Source organism: Camelus dromedarius, chromosome 10 (assembly GCF_036321535.1).
Source record: "Camelus dromedarius isolate mCamDro1 chromosome 10, mCamDro1.pat, whole genome shotgun sequence".
Lineage (NCBI taxonomy): Eukaryota > Metazoa > Chordata > Mammalia > Artiodactyla > Camelidae > Camelus > Camelus dromedarius.
In genome coordinates, this window is record NC_087445.1 from 20,676,611 (window position 1) to 20,700,197 (window position 23,587).

The 23,587-nt window shown below is 42.1% G+C and overlaps 1 protein-coding gene across 4 annotated transcripts in view; it reads right to left on the reverse strand.

Annotated features, from left to right (window-relative positions):
- The window catches only part of ADAMTSL1 (ADAMTS like 1), a 373,405-nt gene that overhangs the window by 130,515 nt on the left and 219,303 nt on the right, over window positions 1-23,587 (reverse strand). For all 4 annotated transcript variants that reach the window (XM_064490187.1, XM_064490185.1, XM_064490186.1 and 1 more), the window contains 2 exons: window positions 13,590-13,800; window positions 435-614 (listed from right to left, as the gene is read on the reverse strand). In XM_064490187.1, the coding sequence (XP_064346257.1) occupies window positions 435-614; window positions 13,590-13,800 (391 nt within the window). The remainder of the gene's footprint in view (window positions 1-434; window positions 615-13,589; window positions 13,801-23,587) is intronic.

A 23,587-nucleotide genomic window follows, 5' to 3' on the forward strand; every position in this document is an offset into this window, starting at 1 on the left:
GGCCTTCTTTTCCTAATAAATCATGTTCCTTGTTGTCTGGTAACTTGGAAGAGAAGAACGAGAGAGGCTTTGCCCTTCCTGAGGAGAGACAAGAAACATCTGGGAGGAGGAGAGGTAGGGAGATCAGGAAGGCGGGATTGAAGGTAGAGGGCACCCAGTATTCTGAGCAGCACCCAGTATTCTGGTGTTGTTCCATGAAGAGCCCATTTGCCACTCCTTGCTTCTGACTGTTGAGTAGGGCCGGCCCCTTAACTCATGTCCCTGCAGCCTGGTTAAAACCTAGTTACACACTACAGTATAGATGCTTACAAAAATTCTGTTCCAAAATGTTAGGAGGATTCTCTTGTTCTGTTCTCGCCTTCTATATGTGTAAGGTTGAGTGCCTCCTTTTTTGTCCTTATTTATCCTTTGTTTCTCCTTCTGAGCCTACATACCTCTGTCCAGTTAGAGAGAAGCCACTCGCTGGGACAGTCCTCTTTCTTGCAGGCTTGCTGGGAGGCTAGTTTGGAGGCTGAACAGAAGGTCTCAGGAAGCTCCAGGAAACTGCCATCAGCCATGCGCTGTTTGCAAAGGACCTCCCGCTTCTGGGTGCCCCCTCCACAAGTCCTGGAACACTGGGGAAGGAAGAGAACGTGGACTCAATGTAGGACAGTAGCATGTCTGACTGTCAATCCTTACCTTAGCCTTGGCTGAGTCAGGAGTGAAAAAGGAAAGGAAGAAAAAAAAAAAAAAAGGAAGAAAACCCAGGAACCAGTTCAAAGGATTTTACTTCCTCTGCTTGAAAAGAATATTGTAGCAAGATCTACACCCTCCACAATCTTTTTTTGAAGTATTCTATTTTACTTTATGTTTTTAAATTTTTAAAAATTTTAAATCTAAGTATTGAATTTTGAATGAATTTTGTAGCAAGATCTACCCCCTCCACTCTGAAACTCAAGTATTTAACTAGAGCATCCAGGAATTTCAAGGGCCTTTAAATCTTAGAAAATGTCTCCTAAAGTATGATTTGCTGTCACCCAAGACAACTGGTTTAAAAGGTTAGTATAATAGGGTGTTAAACATTTATGATCCAGTGATAATAATCTGTACTGTTTCCAGAATGAATAAGACAGAGCTCCTGCCATCAGTGTCAATCCGGAGGAATGAACCTGCAGAGAAGGCAGCTCTTTCTCCCTGAGTGTGAACATCCACTCTGCCCTAGTGGAGGGGTGGTAGAGTTGAGGCTTGGTTTTCTGAAGAACTCCCTGGAAGACCTTTCTTGTAGGACTGGTGATTTCTTAGGGCAGTGGGACCAAGAGCCACTGAAATTTGGGATACAAGAGAAATATTCTTAAGTACTATATATATGAATAAACAACAAGGTCCTACTGTGTAGCACAGGGAAACTATATTCAATACATTGTAATGGCCTATAATGAAAAAGAATACGAAAAGCAATATATATATATATATATATATATAATTGAATCACCAATATACCAGAAATTAACACAACACTGTAAACTGACTATACTTCAATTAAAAAAAAAAAGAAAGAAAAATATTCTCATTTTAGTGGTTTTCAGAAGGACCCCAATCATACTGTTTACATGTAACTTAATAGTTCTGATCTGGTAGCATGAGGGGTCAGGAGGCTTTTATTCCAAGTTTTTGTCCCCTCCCTTGCCACTGCAAAGAAACCGTCAGTTTCTAGGTGAGCACATGACTTTCTGGCATACAGACTGTATTTGCTGACCTCCCTTGAAGGGGCATGTGACTAAGTGCTGGCCAAAGGGACATTCATGGAAGGGTTGTGTGCAAGTCCAGGGAAATGTCCATAAAGAGGGTGTGAGATCTTCCCCTTTCCTTCCCCTCCTTGCTATCTGGAATGTGAACATGATGTCTAAAATTTAACATTCCCCTTTGGACAGTGCTGGGCAAAAAGGTAGAAGCAGCCTATCTTCCTGATTGTGAAGCCACCATACCATCCCTGGGCGGCCTGTGTTTGTATGAGAGAGAAAAACGCTTTTCTCTCTTACTTAAGCCACTGTGACTTTGGGTGTCCTGTCATTTTTAGTCAATCTAACCCTAGCTAGAAAGACAAATAGTGTATGATATCACTTATGTGTGGAATCTAAAAAATACAACAAACTAGTGAATATAAGAAAAAGGAAGCCTACTCACAGAAACAGAAACCAAACCAGCGGTTACCAGTTCGGGGTGGGGAGACTATCGAGGTGAGGGAGTAAGAAAGAGGTACAAGCTACTGGGGTAAGGTAGGTTCAAGGATGTACTGTACAGCACAGGGAATATAGGCAATATTCTGTAATGACTGTAAATGGAACCCTTAAAATTGTATACAAATTTTTAAAACGTAAAAAAAGAGGCATAGGTACAAAAGCCAAGAAATATATAAAAGAAAAAAAAATCCAACCCTAGCTAATCTATCGACCCATAACTACTTTTTACAGCAGAAAGTCTAAGTAGTGCTCTGCTTTCTTCAAGAATAGTTCCTTTTCTTTAACCTGCTGCCCGTGTGCTTGTTGAAAATTAGTCCTGGGTGTGCAAAGCCTGGGAATTTGTGCTGCAGGAGCATCTCCTGCTGTGGCAGTGGCCTCTCAGAACTCACGGGGGTCTGTGCTCAATGGGCTGGACTCAGAAGCCAGGAGGCTTTGTGCCCATAGTGATACGATGTCCTGAGTACAGTTAGAACACTGCTGGGGCCCAGCTGGCACCTCTGACTCAGTGGTCCCAATCCTGATGTGCTTTAAAATCACCTGTTCTAAGTCCTGGGCCCCATCTCAGATCCATGAAACTCTGGGACGTGTGTCCCAGGCATTAACTTTTTAAATTAAAAAAAAAATTTCTTTAAATCTCCCACGTATTCCTGTGTAACCAGGATTGAGAATCATCTCTCCAAATGAATGTCCCTCCACCATTTCCAATGGGAATAAAATAAACCTGGGACCCAGGGAAGCCTTGGTTAGAACTGGTAGTTGCTTGGAGCCCCAACTGAGGAACTCTGCACTTTGTTTGCAATATGAATGGCTTGAGGTCACAGAGCTATTGGGTAATGAAATTGGAAAAGCGATCAACTTCATCTAATTAGGGCATTTAACCCTAGAGCTTTTCAAACTGTCCCAAACTATCCAAACCAGTGGTTGAATGACCTTTACTTATGCTTTAAATGTCTAAAATTTGGAGTGAAAAGAATTTTCTTGAGTCCCACAGGGGGAAAAAAAAGTATTTTCTTGTGGCTGGATTCAACTGCCCACCCACTGAATAAAAGAAGGCTAACAATAAAGGTGAAACCACTCTATGAAGCAGACCTTGTCTCCACTTTACAGATAAAGAAGCTGAGGCTAGAGGGGTGAAATAATTTACATGAGGTGAGACCTGGTTTGTTTCCACTCCATGCAGCACTCAACTACCTCCCACTGAGAGCATGCTGTGGACTGGGAGGGGTGGACACAGCCAGAAAACCTGGCTTTTCCTTCCTGTGGTTGTAGGAATGCCTCTCTGCTTGCAGTGGAGGGGACCTGGCATGCTGCTTCAAGCTGAAGCCCCAGGCCTTCTAAGCATCAAGGCTGCCAAGAGGCTGGTCTCACTCTTTCCCCTAAATAGACGGGAGATGCTTCCCAATTCAATCCTAAGCCTCTACTCTAGGCCCAGAAGCTGGCCCACGATCCAGGTTGGAGACAAACCTTCTAAAGAAAACTCATCTACATGTGGTTGCCATGGAAACATGTTCTCCCTGGATCCTTTGATTTCTGAGTGGCAAGTCTACATCTGGACACAGCTTCTAGGCTATGCCACAAAGCTGGGTGTGTAGGTGGACAACAGGCAGTGGTCTACAGCCAACTGTTACTCATCACAAATCCAAAGAGTTTCTTCCAAGGGCTGGTCTAGCACATCATTTAGCCCTAATTAAGGGAAAAAGAAATCTATGGCCTCAGAGCTAATGATTCAAGCTGTGAGTGGCCCAGACCTTTGGCTTCTCCAGCTTGTTTCTGTGATTCCTTGGCTTTTTCATTTAATGGAGAAAACAAACATTTTAGTTCTTGTTTAGTAGCAGTCCAAGAAACTCTTAAAGGATTTTACTTCTTTAATGCATTTTATGCCCATGAGGCCCTACACTGCCTTCTACAAATGTAAATCCTCAATAAATATTTGTGGAATTGAATTAAAGTTGGTGGTTGGGGGAAATCTAAATTAGTGGCTAAGAATTCCACTTACCTAGAATAACCCTTCTTGTCATATGGACAACTCAGATTTTAAATTTGGTCTTCTGCATGACTTCTTAGGTAGCCTTCTCTATTTCTGTCAAATTCTCACTCTAACTAACCAGTTATTCTATCATCAGATTAATTATAAACCTTTATTGTTCAGCTGTTTTTCAAAACTCTTTTATAACTAGACAACTAATCATGTGGATTACTGATTCCTGAAGATTTGCCAAATTTAGGGACTGTTTTCTCCACAATTCTTTCCATTCAATGAATTATTAAAATTCTTCCACGAACTTAATGTAATTTTAAAGTTGTTCAAATGATAATTGTTGGAATAAAAAGTCAAAATTTTAAAAAATAAGTCAAAAATTTAAATCTTAAGCTCCGAGTGACCACTCCTCTAGGCCTACTCAACATGTCCACTTAAATGCAAACAGGCATCTTGCCCTAAATATGTCCAAGATGAAACTTTTGATTCTGCCTCTCCAACCTCACCCCAAATCCTCTCTTCTCCCGGCTTTCCCCATTCAACTGAATGGTGCCACAAGATCCAAGATGAAAACCTGGGAAATGTCCTTGAGTTTTTCCTCTTTCTCGCCACGTCTTCCCTGATACACAAACCATGAGCAAACACTTTCAGATTTTTCTCCAAAATAAATAAGCTTCACTTCTCTAATAAATGATAAAGTAGGATGCCACCATCTCCTGCCTGGACTGCTGCACAGATTCCTAACCAACCTCCCAGTTTCTAGTTTTCTCAGTTAGGGCCCAGCAGGAGAGAGATGGTGCACTCAACTTGAAGACAGCTAATCTCTTCTTCTGATGGCCTGCTGGGAACATCATTGGTTGAACACAACCAGAAGCCAGAGGGTAGAGGCTACACCAGTCAGCCTCCTGGGATACAGGCGGAGAAGGTAGATAGCGGATCTATAGGAGCGGCGGAAGATATTTAGCACATCATGGGATTGTGAGGGTTAAACCAAGCCATATATTTAACATGCGTGGCCTGAAGTAAGCCCTCAAGAAAATATTACCTGTTATTATCGTTCAAAAAAAAAAAAAAAAAGGCCTGCTTAGGCCTTTGATCATGTTGTTCACTCTGGGAGCAATGCCCTTCACCTCTTTGTCCATCCAGAAACTTCCAACACACCCTTGAAGGCCCAGCTCAAAGACCACTTCTTCAGGAAAGCCTCTTCTAACCCCTCTGCCTCATGGTGTATGAGTCCCTGCCCACCCCTCCCTGCCCTGGAAGTGTCCTGCCTGTCCCCGCTGAGGGCTGGTTGCTGCTAGGGCTGCTATTTTCCTCCACCTCCCTGCAGGCACACAGGATTGCACCTTTTAAGGAAAGGGAATGCACTCATCTTTCTATTCCCCCAGTGCCTAGTGGAACGTCTGGCAAAGACCATACACTTCATAAATGTTTGCTGAACTGATGATGGGATGAGCAAAAGAGCCAACAATCCAGATGTTTAAAAGATGTAAAACAAACATCCAGCTGATGGGCTGAACATCCACCTTTTATCGGGCTGTTTCATCATTAGCCAGAAGCTGCTTCTAGGTAAGTGAGCAGTGGGTTTAGGCCAGATGCAGCGTGTGCTCTGCTGGGTGCTCCAAGCCCCCAGGTATGGTGGACGACCATCTGGCTGAGCTAGTGTTGTCAGGGATGTGGCTTTCAAACGCTCATCTCATCTTTGCTCAGTAAGTGTCCCTGGGGTGTATGCTGATGAAAAGGTGGTTTTCAAAATTTTGAAAAACCAGAGAAGATGAAATGTCAAATGAATAAAGGTTCCAAAGTCTGTGATGACTTTGTGAACATGCTGCGGTTACCTGGTGAGGTTGACTGCTCCCAAGTGAGAGGCAGAATGCAAAGAAGAAAAAATTTTAAATGGAACAGCAAAAGAAATTTAATAAAGCTAAATGAAAAATGTCTGCTTTATGAATCATCATTGAAAATAATATTGCACTATGAAGAGAGAGACCTCTGGTAATGGGTATTATTTTAAAATACAGGCCTTAACCAGAATAAACAACCCAAAATAGCATTCATATTCTTTATCCTTGTTGCCATGCATATTTCATGATATAAGGTCATGGATTCATTAGTTTTCTAAGAAAATTAAATACTATACAATAAAAAGAACACTTAAAAGTTATCTTTCTATACAGAAATGCAATGGCCTGAGTGTCTTATACTTTTAAAGATTTTCCCATGATCAGTACATTAATAAATTCTGCCTGTTTTGACATTTTGGGTTTCATGTTGGTAGTTTAATTCACTGAGAGCTGAGATCATTTCCTTGGTACCTCAAGACATGAACACAAAGTTGTACTGAGCCCAACACAAAGTGATGGCTACATTCTGTTTCTTAGGTCAACTTTCCAATTTTAACATAATGTGCTCTGCTTACAGCTTCTAACTCATCGCATTAATTTCTTCATTCACTCATTCATTCTTTCATCAAACATTTACTGAATACTTGCCGAGTGCCAGGCATTGTATTATGTGCTAGGGAATTAAGATGACCAAAGAGTGGTTACTATGCCTCAGGTATCTGCAGTCCAGCTGGGGAGAAAACATTACTCTAAAATGGGATCAGTTTTACAAAAGAGGGACTACAGAGGAGAGTGCAACTAAGTCTTTATGGAAAGTTGGGGAAGGCTTTGCAGAGGAGGTGACAGAGGAGGGGTTGGCCAGGGAGATAGAGAGAGCAGGCAGAGTCAGACCACATGTGCGTAGATGGAGGGTATGAAGGGCGGCGTATCTGTACATCTCTGAGGAGTCCTGAGAAGTCAGAGCTGAGGGCTCATGCAGACGTGTAGCTGGGAAACGAGCCCAAGAAGGCAGATGAGCAGCAGATAGTGAAGGGCCTTGGACGACATAAATGGACATACTCTTTTGTTTTGAGGTATAGTTGGATTTACAATGTTGTGTTAGTTTCTGGTGTACAGCATAGTGATTCAGTTTTTTTTATATACATGTGTAAATAAATATAATATATATATACTTTTTCATTATAGGTTATTACAAGGTATTGAATATAGTTTCCTGTGCTATACGTGGGACCTTGTTGTTTTATCTATTTTACATACAGTAGTTTGTATCTGCTAATCTCAAATTCCTAATTTACCCCTCCCTACCCTTTCCTCTTTGGTAACCATAAGTTTTTTTTCTATGTCTGTGAGTCTGTTTCTGTTTTGTAAATAGGTTCATTTGTGTCATTTTTTTAGATTCTACATGTAAGTGATACCATGTAATATTTGTCTTTCTCTGTCTTACTTCACTTAATAGGATCATCTCTAGGCTCATCCATGTTGCAGCAAATGGCATTATTTCATCCTTTTTTATGGCAGATAGTATTCCATTGTGTGTGTGTGTGTGTGTGTGTATGTGTATGTATCAATCACATCATTTTAATCCAATCATCTGTCAATGAACATTTAAGTTGCTTATGTGGACACACTCTTAAGCCCGTGGGGTGTCATTTAGGATTTTAAAGTAGGGGGTAACATGATCCAATTTGTAGAAATGATTCAAGCAGCAAAGGTAAATGGTTTCCAAAGAGTTCTGCCCTGTGAGGTCTGTGTGCTATGGAGAAAAGGTTTCCTGGTCAAATAACTCTAAGTGACAGTGCATACCATATCCTTATTTGGGGGTTTTTAGCACATATTCATATTTTAAAGACTTGACAGAGGGTCTCTAGTAAAGAACCACTGATACCAGGTTGGGAAACACTGGATCAGCATTAGGTGAGACAGCACAGGGAGACTGAGTATGAAGCTGTCTATAGTGGTTTGGTGAGCGGTGAGGACTGGAAGCAAGGCAGTGGGGAAGGATGAGAGAGGCAGAGAGCAGTGGGGGTTGGGGAGACATAGGAAGTGGGATCAACAGTCCGCGGGTGTTGACTGAGTTGAGGGACAAAAGAGGCTGAGATGGCTCCCGCTCCTCACTGGAGAATGGGCTAGATGGTGGCCTCAGCCACACCACAGGACCCATGAGGAAGACTGGTCTCCTGGGGACTGTGGCAGGTAGATGGGTTCTCGACCTTGGTGTTAGACCTGTAGAATTTGAGGTAACTTTGTGATCTATGAGATCGAGAGTTTCAAAGAACAGTTAGAGAGAGGGCTTAGCAATATAATGAAGTCAAAACTGAGCCGAACAAATGAAGGCTCAGAGAAACAGAAAACGTGAGGACTGGAAGCTCACTTACTAAACAAAATTATTACATGAGAACAGAATTTCTACTCCAACCACTTTTGGATTAAAATTACCTTGTTTATCAAATGTCAACCAAGCTTGCTTAACCCTGGAAGTACAAAGGGTGTACAGTGTATCTTCTGGATTTACTATTCTTGCTACTACACGAAGCAGGGGGGTGCATCCCCACCAAAATCCAGAGCAATTATTAGAAAGAGTTTTCCCCTAATATTAAAAACAGTAACACCTCATGTGTGAAACATGAATTCTGATCTCTGCTTTGCTGACATTTATAGTTGGTTTCTAAAGGTAGGATCATTTCTTTATGAAATACATGGCTAAAAATAAAATTAATATCCCAATACATTTTTTTTCTCCCCAGATACAACATTTTAAATAAACATGGTCTCTAACTTATGAGGATTTATATTTTGGTCACTGGAATATAACAAAACTGATGACTACATTGACTCTTCTTGCCAGAATTCAGCTCTCTAATAGAGACCAAAGTCATTCTTTGCTGTGTGTGTATTTCAGTCTAGAAAATGAAAAATGTAATCCTCCAGCATTTATGGTTATCATTAAAATTCTTTTTTTTCCTGAATATTACCAGCAGGGACTCTTCTCTCATATATCTTTTTACACAGCAAAACTATAGGCATGTTGAATTGTAATTCTGATTTAAAAGAAAAAAAAAAAAAAGGTTCGTAGGGAAATGGTCACATAATCACAGTTTTAAGCAAGGGGGAAAATACGAGCTGTGGTGACTGTTTCAGTTTCTACACAGATGTGCGCAAGATGTGTGTACAGTGGGTGGGCACAATCCTGAACATGAAACACAGGCACATAGATAAATAGAAATGATGCTTCAGAGTGGACTCTCTAATTCATTTCAGTTTAATCTTTCTAGCATCCTTCTCTTTTTTTTCCTCCTCATTTTGTTTTAAAGTTTTTTTTTTTTTTTTTAGAATAAGAACAAATAAAGAAGAAGATTGGTAAGTACAAGGTCACAAAAAGTGGCAAGAAGTAGAAGACGGACTTGTAATCTCAAGGACCTTGTGCTAATTGAGACGTACAGGGGAAATGGGGTGAGTCAGCCCACAGGAGAGCAGATGGTAGTAGGCTGAGTAATGACCCCAGAGATCTGTGTCCTTACCACTCGTTATCTGACATGGTAAAACGGACTTTGCAGAGGTGATTCACTTACAACTCTTGAAATGGGGAGATTACCTGGATTATCTAGGTGGACCTGATGCAGTCACAATGGCCCTTCTAAGAGGGTGGCAGGAAGATCAGAGTCAGGGAGGGAGAGTGAAAGGACAGAATCTGAGTTTGGCATGAGGCACTTTGAAGATGGAGGAAGGGGCCATGTGTGAAGGAAGTAAGTAGCCCCTCGAAGCTGAAGAGGCAACTTAACAGATTCTCCCCTAGAGCTTCCAGAAGAAACGCAGACCTGCCAACACCTTGATTTTAGCCAAGGGAAACTGATTTCAGACTTCTGACCTCCTGAGCTCTAAGAGAGTAAATTCATGTTGTTTTAAAGCCCCTGACTGTGTGGTAATTTGTTACAGCAGCAGTAGGAAACACACACAGATTAACTGCCCTCAGTAAGGCAACAGGTACTAAGTTTTATGTAAACTGCTGATTTTAGAGCTGGCAGAGATTTAACACTTTAGAAAAAATCATGAAGAGGTCTTCGGAAAGCTGCACCACACAATGGAAAAGAGAATGGGTTTTGAAGCGTACAGACCCCTTTTCCATTTACTGGCTATGTGAGCCGGGGCAAGTGCATCTGCTCTGAGCCTTATTTCCTCAAAGGGTTGTGTAGGGATTAAAAGAGAAACTAAAGAGCGGTAGAACAAGCCCTACCACATCATTAGCCTCACAGTGCTTCAGTTTGCTCTTCTGTACAATGTGAATAATAGTAGTAACTATCACATTAAGGCTGGTGAAGAGTAAATGAGTTAAATACGTAAAGCGCCTAGAGTTACACTTGATACAGAGTAAGTGCTGCTCTTATTAAAACTCGAAGAAGCTTCTGAAATGTAGCAAGTGTTCAGTAAGTGAATGGGCACATGTGCTGTCTACCTTTCCAGCACCATCCTCTATGCTGTTCACATACCTGTGCGGGTGCTGTGGGGTCTCACTGAGAATCATCGCTGCTGTCACTGACCTGATGCTTTAACCTGGAAGTCATGGGAAAGCTCCTGTTCGTGGGAGGGGTATGTGACTGGTAAGTGAGCAGCACTGACCATGAAGCCATGTGGCTTCAGTGAGGGAGGACAGCAGAGGAGTCCTGGTGGGAGATGTAGAACTCCTGCTGGCTTTACAGGCAGAGGGGACGGGAACCGTGCGTGGACAGGGAGGAGAGCGGGTAGATAGGAATGTATGAGCAGGGATGGGAGAACCACAGTTAGAGATGGGCGGAGGCAGGTGTGCAACGAGATGAAGGATTGACTAAGCCATCTGGCTTGATTATATGGCAATGGAGAGTCCCTGAAAAAAATCCTAGCTGAAGACTCATGATCAAGGTGTCTCAGACTGCTTTATGCATATGTAACAGTGGTTTTCAATCATGGTGCTGTAACACACCAGTTGTAAAAATGATCTTTCGTGAGGTGTATAATAAGTAATATACAGCCAACACCGATGACGATGAAGATAAGTGTGTGTATTTAATAAATTAGAGAGGATTCAGAAGACTAATGCACTAAATATGTAAGTGTTTCAAAAGCCAATCAAAAAACCCAACAAACTATTATAGCTAAATTGATAAAGATAAATCTTAAATGATTCCTTCACACAAGACCAGAGATGAAAACCAAGGGTACAGTATTAAGAGGTAGAACTGCAGCAACGACGGCCCCTTAAAAACAAAGCTAGAATGAAGAGATTAGATCTATGCTTCACTTCTGCTTAACTGTTTCTAAACTAAAATTCTAACATAAATCCTTGGACTTCGTATTAGCCCCCTCCAGACCTATAGAATGTGTAAATTTTGTCTATTTGTTATACACCAGGCAAATGCTCTATGAAGGACAAAGGAGGTTGCATTCCTCACTGGCAAATGACAATTCACATAATTTATGACCCTTGCCCCAAAGAAAAGCATATGCATGAGGTCAGTGGTAGCCCAATGTTCATAAAGCAAGGAGGGGGAGTTTCTCCCTTCAGACAGGCCAAGGTCCATCAGGTTGTTATCTGTCTTCCTTTAAAGGAAGTATTTGATCCCCCTTCTCCTGTTCTTTCATATGAACAAAGACTCTAAACTGGGTGTTGAAGGATGACAGACCTCAGCACTATCCCCTGGTACATCCAAGCAGCGCACAGAAAAGACCCTGTGAGTGCACAGCAGGTCCCTTTGTCCCAGCAAGGACTGCCAAGGAACCAGAGGGCTAACCGGGCAAATGCATGGTCCACAGCTGATGTCTTACCTGAGCAGTGTCCCAGGACAATAGCTGATCAGCCCAGAGACACTTAAATTACTATTGACTTATTCCATACAGCATGAACAATGACTTCCTCTCTCTTAATAAATGGTCAGTAATAGCTGATTTTGCCTAAAAAAAAATTTAACTCAAGAAGTAGGATTCTAGGAAATAATGTGAAAATAATAGCCTATTGTTTCCTCTAGGTTCAGAGAGATTCCTAAAAGTGACCAGTAACCTAAAAGTGATTCCTATGCGCCAAATGCTTAACAGGGCTTTTTCTCTGGAAGATAGAAACCTTGGTGGCTTTCAATTTGTGTTCTTCATTTCTTATTATGTTTGAATATTTCTCACAATTATTATGTGTTGGGTATGAAACAAAATATTTTTAAAGGTCCTAATAAAGGTCCTTCACTGGATAAACTCCAAAGAGTTTTTACTATTACTTTCATGATCTGAAAAACAGACTTAACTCTAACTCATCTCAAAGGCTTCTCCCTAATGGAAGGAAATAGAAAAAGTTTTCAGAATAAATTCATGTCCTAACAGGCCCAAGACTGATGGAAAATGGAAGAGTAAGTGACTCTTTAGAAATCTATTGTTTCAAATAGGGACACTGGGGTGGGGGTGGGGGTGGGGGTGCTGGCAATAGACCAAGAAAGGTCATGTGTATGGATGTGCTCTAAAAATGGAAAAAACATCATACACGCAGTACATGTGGCTACTGAAGGAGGTTGGTGTTTGAGTGACCTTCATGGGTAGGTCAACATTATGACTTATAACTATGCAACAAACCTATCAGTAGGACAAAAAGTAAAAAAAAATTTCAGGACTTGTGGGTAATACTGTTGGTATATTCATTCATCTTACTATTCAATAAACAATCCATCCAGAACTTACTATGTACTTCATAGTAATACACAACTAATAATACAGAGACTTAGTTTCAACAATAGAGGTTGACTTGGGCTGGTTCCTTGTCTTGTGTTATCATGGGTTAGTGGTACAGTATAAAGTCATGGATTCACACGAACTAAAGGTAAAGGTATAAATGCACTAGAAATCAGGAGACATGGCTCTGGATCAGACCTGATGATCTTGGGCAAAACCATACCTAAGCCACAGTTATACCATCTGTAAAACAAGGAGGCTCATACAGAATCCCTGAGGGCCTTTTCAGCCACAGTAGTTTCCAACAATGGGATATAGTAGAAAGGATCACATAAAACTCAGCTGATGTCCAACCCTAGATTTGCTGGCTCTGTGAGCCTCAGTTTCCTCCAACCTAAAATGAAGAAAATAAAATCACTTTTCCCTAGACTCTTGTGAGGATTAACTTCAATTAGGTATGTAATAATATATATATTTCTTAACAGAACACTGGTATCTAGATGTTAAAAATACCTAACATCCTCTTGACTTCCACAGACCATCACACAGTAGCATGGAGTTTATGAACTTAGCCACATACATTTAAGTGCTAAAAGGATATATATACACACATATATATACATACACACACACACACACACACACACATATATATATATATATATATATATATATATATATATATATATATATATATACAGTCAATGTTTGTTTCCAGATGCTTAAATGTTTGTGTTTTGCTCACTCATTACTATTTGATTCTTTGAGTGCTTTCCTAAGTCAGAGCCCAGAGAAGGGCAGGGAGAAGGAAGGGCTGTGCCCACTGGCTGTGAAGAAGGACAGACAACACGTGGAAATGGCACTCACCGGCTGCCACTGTGCAGGATACCAGGCTGGGGGGCAGTTGAAGCGGTTACACGCTTGTACAGTGCTGGGCTTGGGCTGGCGACACATCTCATCAGCCAGGATGACTGTTTCATTCATCTCTCTGGAAAGTAGGTGGGAGCAGAAGACATCTCTGGTCTGTAGGCCAACCCCACAGGTGAGACTGCACGGACTCCACTTGCCAATCTCCCACCTGGAAAGAAATCAGAAAGTAGGAGAGGGTGATAAAGTGGAACATCCAATTTTTATTCACAAAATCACCAAAAAATGATACAACCATGTCTATTTTGAGGAAACATATAAGCTTCGTCAAAATAAGGGGGTACGTTAGATAAGATATAGGTTGAGCACATAAAGGCTTTGGGTATCACATATTAAGGGGTAGGTCTAGAAGAAGGCTTCCTGCTTATCGCTCTAGTCCTCATTCTTAGTAAGACTGAAACATTTGTGCTTTGTTTTACTTTGGCTTCAGAATGAAAGGTTGCTGGGTCCAACTTTCTTCAAACTTCCATCACAGCATGGAAATGTCTCTGTCTTATGCATAAATATCATCACTGCCTGGGACTGGAGAATGTAACAAAAGTGCAGGTTGCTAAATCGATCAGTCTTCTTGAGGGGGAATCAGTGGAGGGACTACATGGAGAGAACAGCTCATTAACTGGAAGGAGGAAGTCAAATACACACAGATAAGCCAAGTGCAGGAGTGGGCCATTCCAAATGGCCAAGTCTTGAAAAGTCCATTTAGAGTGAGCTAAGGGCCTATAAAAACATCCCTCTCACTGCATTTCCCTGTTGACACAGCCTCCAAAATGGGAATGATAAAAAAACAAAACAACAACAACAAAAAAAACCCAAAACCCCCCCCAAAAAACCTCAGCTGCTTGGGCTTGGAATGAGAAGTGTTCTTTAATGATCCATTTTAGAAAGTCCTGTTTACAAAACGAGGCACAAAGATTCTACAAACAGAAGTTAGCCAAGAAAAGCATGGCAAGTAGACCCCTCGGTAGTTAGGCCTGCCCAGCTTTTGTAGCCAGCCCTGAAAACTGGTTTAAGAATCTTTGGCTTTAATGTTTTCCATCAGACTGTAAAACTGAGGGTAGCTCTCAATCTTCTCCTATTACTCTGATCTGTAACTACCTTTCCAACCCTGTATCTTAGCCATATCTATACCGAACTCCTTTGTTATTCTCAGTTCATGCCTCCTGGTTTTCTAGCCCTGTCTTAACTCAAGCTGTTACTTCTAATTTGGAAGACTTTTGGTCTTTCCCTTGCCTCTCAAAATTTCTTCTATTTCTATGTAACCAAATGTAAACCATATTTAAAGGATTGTCTCCATAACTGCTCCAGACGTTGACCATTTTCTCGCTTGTACTGCAGTTATCCTGCCTGTCAAGGGCCCTACTGGAATATCAACCTCTTGAAGGTAACATCTGTGTGGGAGTCAGTTTTGTATCCCTTGCAGAGTTCACCATAGCACTTTCTAGATAGTTAATGTATGTGGTTAATATTTTTTTTTAAAGAAATGAGCAAATGGAAGGGTCCTACCATCATAGTGGGCACATTACACACATCATTATCTCTCTTAATTACATCCTGACTATCATGGGGTGGGCTGTACTGATTTTGCCTATTTTAAAGTTGAAGGGATCTAAGATCAAAGAGGCTGCTTGCCCAAATATCCGTAATTATCAAGTAGTGAATTCAGAATTCAAACTAGGGTGTGTCTGGCTCCAAAGCCTTTGTACTCTCTACTGTACCATCTTATCTCCAAGAAATACCTTGAAAATTACTGTCTAAACATTCACTAACTTAATTGAATTAAAGAAGACAGCTTGGGTTGAATATATTTCTTTTAGATCCTTGTGTGAATGTCTATAAACTTACTTTTAGACCCCTAGCTTGGGTAAATCCCAAGCTTTCAAATGTTGTGGGGTTATTGGTTTTAAAATCTGCCTACACATTCTTTGCCACTCCTCCATTCTGAAGATGGAGTTTTGAGTATGGGCTGAACTTATTGGCTCACTTGTAAGGAACAGTGAGGCAGATGTGACGCTATGGGACTTCCAAGGCTAAATCATAAAAGGGATCTAGACTCCACTTGGCCCTCTCTTTGCTCACTCTGGGCGAAGTCAGCCACCACATCACGAGGACCCGCAGACAGTCTTGAGCAAAGTCCACATGCAAAGAAACTGAGGCTGCTCACCAACAGTCAGCACCAACTTGCCAGTCACATGTGGGAACTATCTGAAAGCAGCTCTGCTGGACCAGGTCTAGCCTTCAGAGGATTTCAACCTCATGAGAGACGTTGAGCCAGAACTGCCTTTCCAAGCTGCTTCTAAATTTCTCATTCATTAAACTGTGACAGGTAATAAATGTTTATTTTTGTTGTGAGCACTTCAGTTTGGGGGAAATTAATTATGGAAATAGACAACTAATACAAGTATATATTCTCCCTCCACCCCAAATGTGCACATATGTCCATCAAGAGACAGATACAAGAATATTCAAAGCAGCACTATTCCTGCTAGCCCAGCTGGGGAACAACTGATAAGTCCATCAACGGTTGAGTGGATAAATAATTATGATATAGTCATACAAAACTATAAAACAATGAGAATAAACTACAACAAGCAACATGGAAGAATCTCACAACCATAAAATTGCGTGAACAAAACCACAACTGCACAAATTCATACTGTGATTCCACTTACATAAAGCTAAAAACTCCAAACTAATCTACAATGTTAGAAGTGAGGGTGGTGGTCGGCCTTGGTGGGGTAGTAACTAGGAGAGGATGGGGGTGGGGTGGGGGGCTTCTGGGATGCTATCCTGATCTGAGTGCTGGATCTGCATGCACTTTGTGAAAAATCACCAGGCCACATGTGGAGAATTTGTGTATTTTTCTCTATATTTGTTATGTTTCAAAGAAGGGTGTTCTCCCCTCCCTCCACTTTCAAGTGAGATACTCAAATGTTGTGGGTATAAAATAAAATCCAACAACTATGTCCAGTGTTGATGACCATTCTGTGTACGTTTCGTAAAGGAGCTGCCTACACAGCGAGTGCTGTCCCAAGGTCAGAACTCGTACTGTCATCTCTGCACCTCCACAGCCCACTTCCGCCCTCACCTCCTGCAGAAAGTCAGTGTCAGGGATCTGGAAGCACGGGCATCTGGCAGGCGTGAGGCCGCCTCAATACTGCTGGCAGAACTCTCAAAATAGATGTATCTGCTTACTCGTGATAAAAGTACATGATATTCTCAAGGAAGGAGGTCAACAGAAGCTATCTGTGTATTAAGCGCTTGGCTGATTCTAGGTCAAAGTGGTTTAATCAATTTAGGCCAAAAGGGGAAAACAGACTGTCCCACTACTCCCCTCCTGCATGGGGGCTTTAATTGTGAGCACTGGCTCCTGCTGGCTGCAGACAGCTGCCTCCCTGGATTCTGTGCTGTGGCTGTTTCTGAGGGAGAGACTGTAGGCCAGTAGGAGACAGTCTGGGGGCAGGACTGGCTGTGGCTGGCAGCCTGGGAGACTTAAGGGCTTTCCCTGGAATTCTGGTTCTGGTTTCCCGTAAGCTCAGTGCTGAAGAGGACACAGGCTCTGGGCATCAGAGGGCGAGGGCATTAGTGCCTGTTTCCCCACTTTATCTGATCGACTTTTACTCGTCTTCTCATCTTCATTGAAAATGTTACTTCCTCAGGGAGGAAACCCTCAAAAGGGTAAAATTCTCCTCTACGATATAGTTCCATGAATACTTCTTCACTCAGAAATTCTCAACACACTTGTTGTTTTCTGTTTGTTTCAGTGTGGTAAGAACTCATAACATGAGGTCTATTGCCTTAACAATATTTTAAGTGTACAATACAGTACTGTTGTCTGCAGATGCTGTGTTGTACAGCAAATCTCTATAACTTACTCATCTTGCTTAACTGAAACTTTATGCCTGTCAATCATAACTCCCCATTTCCCCCTCTTCCGAGCTCCTGGCAACCACCACTCCACTCTTTGATTCTAGGCATGTGACTGTTTTAGATTCCATCTCATTGAAGTGGGATTGTAGTATTTGTCCTTCTGTGACTGGTTTATTTAACTTAGCACAAAGTCTTTAAGGTTCATACATGTTGTTACACGCTGCAGAATTTCCTTCTTTTCTAAGGCTGAGTAATATTCTACTGAATGTATATATCACATTTTTCTTTGTATATCATCTGTCAATGGGTGTTTAGGCTGTTTCCACATCTTGGAAAGAGCTACTGAGAATAATGAGTGCTACAATGGATGGGAGAGTGCTAGTACCTCTTCCGGGTCCTGATTTCAAATCTTTTGGATCAATATCCATAAGTGGTACTGCAGGATCATATGGTAGTTCTATTTTTAACTTTTGGAGGAACCACCATGCTGTGTCCTACAGTAGTCACACCATTTATTCTCTCACAGTATTCACCAGTATTCTCTCACAGAAAATAAACTGTGGGAGAATAAAGTGCTGTTGTTTTAAGCCACTCCGTTTGTGGTACTTTATTACGGCAGCCCTGGGAAACCAATATACCCTTGCAACCTCAGTGCCTAGGATGGTGCCTGGGACAGAGAGGATGCTCGGGAAGTCCGAGGGGACTCAGAGTGGAACCCAGTGAACTGTGTGTGTCCCTCTGGGCTTGTCACTTGGCTGGTCAATCTCTCAGCTATGTCCTCTAAACAACCGCCCACCCTCAATTTCAAATTCCCTAAAGCTCTGAACACCATGAGGTTTTCTTCAGTGTGGCACAAACTGTTTGGTGACAAAGCTGGACCTGATGCCTTAACAGGCCACATCTCATTTGGTGTAAATATTTATACATTTTACTGCAGCAATATTAGCCTGTTGGATTATGGTATTTTCCACCCAGAACTTACTATGGGTGTTACATACTTTGTCTTAGTAATGCTAATGTATTTCTAAAATGTCCCAAATTCCGAATTCCAAAACACATCTGTCCCAGTGGTTTTGGCTAAAGGATCGTGGTCCTGTTATCTGGATAATGTAAGCATGTTCACAATCGTTTAACTTCTAGGCTTTGGGTGTTGGTTTCATTATTGGGCTCACGGCCAAAATGTTAGGGAAAAGGGTTCCCCCAGAATTCCTTTTCTATACTATTTTCTTTCCTCTGAGTCCTTCTTCTCCACATTCCTGTTTCTTTTTGCCAAAACCTGCTTGTAGGGAAGGCTCTGAGTCAACAGATCACAGTGATGTCTTGTACCTTCAGGCTGGACCCTGCCAAGCTCCTGCAACTGCCTCCTGACCAAGGGGAGGCAGGAGCCAGAAGGTTACCTGGCACCCACTTCCTGCCCCAAGGCTGGAACTAGTCTTTCTGCCCTCTGCCCAGCATCAGGTGTACTTGGGTTGGATTTTTGACTTTAGGCTTCATTTCCTGATTCCCATTCTGTTTTTCTAATGGTGCTGGAGTTCTGCTCAAAGTCCACCTTACTGGAACGTGGTCCTGTCACTCCGTATCTGGCCAGTTCCTGGCCTTGGACAAGGCAGAGACCCTTTGCCATGAGCCATGATGTGACAGCAACATATTCAGCTGACATCATGAATTATCGCCAATAACAATACTAACATTTACCAGTGTTTACAATGAGTCTAATACTGTGCTAGTTGCTTTAAATAGGTTGCCTCCTTTAATCCTCTCCACCTGTGAGACAGATGCTGTTATTGTTCGCATTTCCACAACAAGGAGCTGAGGCCTGGATAAGGTAAACGATGACTGTGTCAATGCCACCCCCATCACATCCAAGTCTCCCATGACTTCGACATGTGGGTGCCAAGAATGGGGCCGCCCCTATGACAGAGGTCAGCACAATGGGTTCTCTAAGCGCAAGTCTCTTTCACTGAGGTCCCAGCAGGACTCAGGGCTAAGCTTACCCAAGATGTGGGATACGTATCTGAACTTATGTACTATTTCTATCGACTCTACAAAGAAGGCCCTATCAGTTCTCCCATTTTATAGGGTGACGGAACAGAGGCTCTGGCCAGTTGAATAACTTGTCCAGAGTCACACAGCTAGTAAACAAGGAAATCAGGATTCAAACCCAGGCAGCCTGGCTACCTCTTCTTAAGGCAAGGATGACAAATCAGCAGTAAAAAGTAGATCTGAGATGCAAATTCGAGGACCCCTGGTGCTTACAATCTCAGAAAGCGACAAATGACAAAATGACAGATCTATTCCTCAATAATAGGAGCAACCACACGGATGCTGCCCAAGAACATGAACATACTGGTGGTTGTTTTTCAGTGAAGCAGCAGTGGAACTTGGCAGCCATAGGGAAAAAGCAGAGTGTGGTCCCCCCAAGCACATGTTTGTTTTTGTGAAGGTGGCCATCAGAGATAATTTAGGACAATCAAGGACCCACGGTGGTTGGCGCTTCTTAGCGGCTCATGTTTGTATTTGCTACACAAAAGGAGGAATTTTTGCCTTCCTCTGGACAAGGGCTCATTATGTGAGTTGCCAAGGTTTTGCTCCCTGCTCTTTTAGAGAGGCCTCCGGCAACTCACTATTTGTTGCTGGCATAAATGCACATAATTTCTAATGGCAGACTCTCCCCACCCCAAGCTATTATCCTAAGAACCTTGTCTTACCTTTGCTTTTGCAGCAAAGTAGGGTTTGTTTCTCTATTAAAAATTTTAAATTGCAGTTTTATTGGGAGGCAAAATACCACTATAAATTCGGCTATTTGTGAGATGCATTCTTTAAACATGTGTGTAATGCTCCAACTTGACTATCCTGCCCAACATTTCTATCCTGTGATTTTTGTTAAGGTCCCCCTCCAAAGATACTTGTTTCCTTTAGAATGAGGTCAGGAGGTAGACAGCAAAAGTCAGTAATAAAGCAGACACCATGGGGCGTGGCCAGCTCTAGAAATCCTAAGGTAGGCAATAGAGAATCCTTTCTCCAGTGGGGACACTGTCTTTGAGCCGGTCCCACTTTAAGGTTCTTGGACTATTATGAGTGGCTCCTAATGGATCTCCACGTCTTCCAGTTTCCAATCTAACCGTAGCCTGAAGCTGCCCCAATGTCAGTCCAAAATGTGAATCTGCTCACTTTACTTCCTCTGATTATAAGCCTCCCTCGGAGTCCAAGCTGAGCTTTCAGGGGAATTGGGGTCAGTGTGCCCAGGGCTCGGCTTTGGCCCAGTGCACCCAGTAGGGGTCGGGGTGGGGGCACTGTATGGCTGGAGCTAAACTTTCTAACTGGCTTTTCCTCCTTCCTTCCTTCGTCCACTTTTTTGGCCTGAACTTGAGCCTGAGGCTTGGTGGGGAGCGGTCCATTGGCCTGTGACAGGACTCAGCCCTGGGCAGGGATAGCTGGGGATCAAATGTTCAGTGAGGACTGAAGCAACACATACATACATGAAGGAGAATGGGAACCAGATTTCTTACTGTCAGAGAAAGGAGTTACAAATACGGGAAGTGAGAAGACAAGGATAAACCTTATAAAATTAGATTGGTATTGAAAATAGTGTGAACTCATGACTTTTAATGGATAGATACTTAGATAGACATAAATATATCAACAGATACAGACATACATATGTATATGTTTACATTATTTCTCTTGCTAAGAGATCTAGAAGCAATGACATTCTAGTAGTAGCAAGTACAGCAAGTGCCCAGATCCTGGATTCTAAACATCATTTCTCCTCTAAGGAACCAGTTCCTATAAAAATGCCTCTTGGACAGGGGCTGGGAAAATAAAAGGTGAGCCTGGAAGATCTTGTAACAGGAAACTGGGGCATACTCAAAGAATGATAGTGTGTAACTCAAAAGGACACAGGGGCCAGTTTGGAGGGGCTCCTACCAGCCTTGTCTGGGACAATTTGATTGTAGTGAATTTTAACTCTTTGAGTAAAATAGAAATTCACAATAAATAAATGAGAAAGCTCTACCTACAGTAGAATGCCTACTAATAATCAAGAAGGAATGACAGAATTTAGAAAGTCACCATTTGTCAGTCATCATCGTAATAACAGTAATAATTGATTCAGGCAAGAATCATCAAAGGATATTAACACGTGGGTGAAAAGCTGATGAGAAACAGGGTGTTTAGCTAGAGTATCTCCCTTCAAAATATTTATTTGTTACTTACTATTAATATGTTCAACGTACTTACTAAGTTTACAGCGGAAAACCTGGCTGACATCATCTTAACCAAGTCATAAGAGCTGACCTCATCAGTCACGGGTGGAATGGAACACCATTCATCATCTCCTAATAAAGTGCACTAAGAAGAACACAGCATACTTCTGCAGTGCTTCTGTCAAAATTCAAAAATCATGAGGGAACATGAAGCAAACCCAAACTGAGTGACATCTTACAGAGTAACTGGCCTGTACTCTCCAAAAGTGTCCAGGATAGGAAAGACAAGAAGAGACTGTCCCAGATTGAAGGAGTCTAAAAAGAAATGGCAGCCAAAGGCAACAAAGGCCCTGGACTGGATCTCGGGCCCATAAAGGGCACTGCTGGGACACCAGGTGAAATATGAATGGAGTCTGTGCATGAGATGGCGATACTGAATCCACGTCGTTTCTTGATAGATGCTTAGTTGTACGAGAGCATCCTTATTTTTAGGTAATCAGCACTGAAGTGTTAAGAGGCACGTGGGCTATACACCTGAAATGATTGTCAAATGGTTCCCAAATGTTAACAAATATGGAATTGAGGGGACAGGTATAAAGGAATTCTGTCTACTATTTTCACAACTTAAAAAAAAAAAAGAAATTATTTCAAATTAAAGGTTACAAAAAGCATCCATTGGTTCCCTGTTACCCACAGGCCAAGGGTCAAATCTTGTAATGTGCTTCACAAAGTAGTCCAAGGGTTATCTTCCTGGTGTCATCAGGAGTCACCCCTATACTCAGCTTGGCTGAGTACCCAGCAGAAGAGCACTGCTCTTCTCTGACTTGCAAACTCCTCTGCCTCTCAGGTTGGATCCTGAACATCCTCCTCCTCTCTGAATACTCTTCTGACGCCCCTTCCACAAGGCAGAGCTAGACCCTTCCCTGTATGCTACTGTCTCTTTTCTCCCAATGGCATTCTTTTCTCCGGCTCACCTTCATTGCACTGTAGTCATTTGTCTACTTATTTATCTCACTCACCAGACTCTAATGGCTGACTTATTGATTTTAACATCTCCAGCACCTACTACAGTGCTGACACATCGTAGGTGCCCAGGGTGGCTTTGTGGCACATAATGAAGCAGACCTTTGGCTCTGGAATTGGATTCTCTGTGAATTAACTGCACTCTGCCACTCTCTAATTGCATAACCCTCAGCAAGTTAAACAATTTACTCATATTTAAAATAGCAATAATAGCAATCCTCCCTTCAAAGGGTTGTTATGAGGTTAAAGTGAAAACATCTATGGAAAGGGCTTAAGCGCAGCGCCCGGCACAGATTAAGGGCTCTGTAAACATTAGCTAATACGAACTGTTATTAGTGGGTTCTCAGTAAATATTTGTTAGATGCATGGATGATTATTGTGAAGATAAAGTTTAACGAGCAGAGTGAGAATTCTTCCTAGATTGAGTCAGTCAAAGAAGGCACAGGTTACGGACACCAGGGGAAAGGACATTAGTGACACACCCACATGAACTTAGCAAAGCATACACTGCTAAGCATGGTGACAGATTCAGAAGGCGGAAATGAGCTCACCACTTTCAACATGATTTTAGCAAAGATGGGGAGAACTGCCCAGGACACAGGGCAAACAATGTTAGGTAAGTAATAAGCTAACTGCTAAACTATTTGTCTGAAGCATGAACACTGCAGAAATTCAGGAGGCAGGCAGTGTGGTGCTCATAACCATTTGTAGTTATAGGACTGACTGCAAATCACAAAGTCTGTTCATCTACGTTATCTCGCTTGATGTAAGCAAAGCAGGCATCACTATCTCCATTTTATAGGATCAGCAAGCTGAGGCTCAGAGAAACAGGGGCTTTCCCCA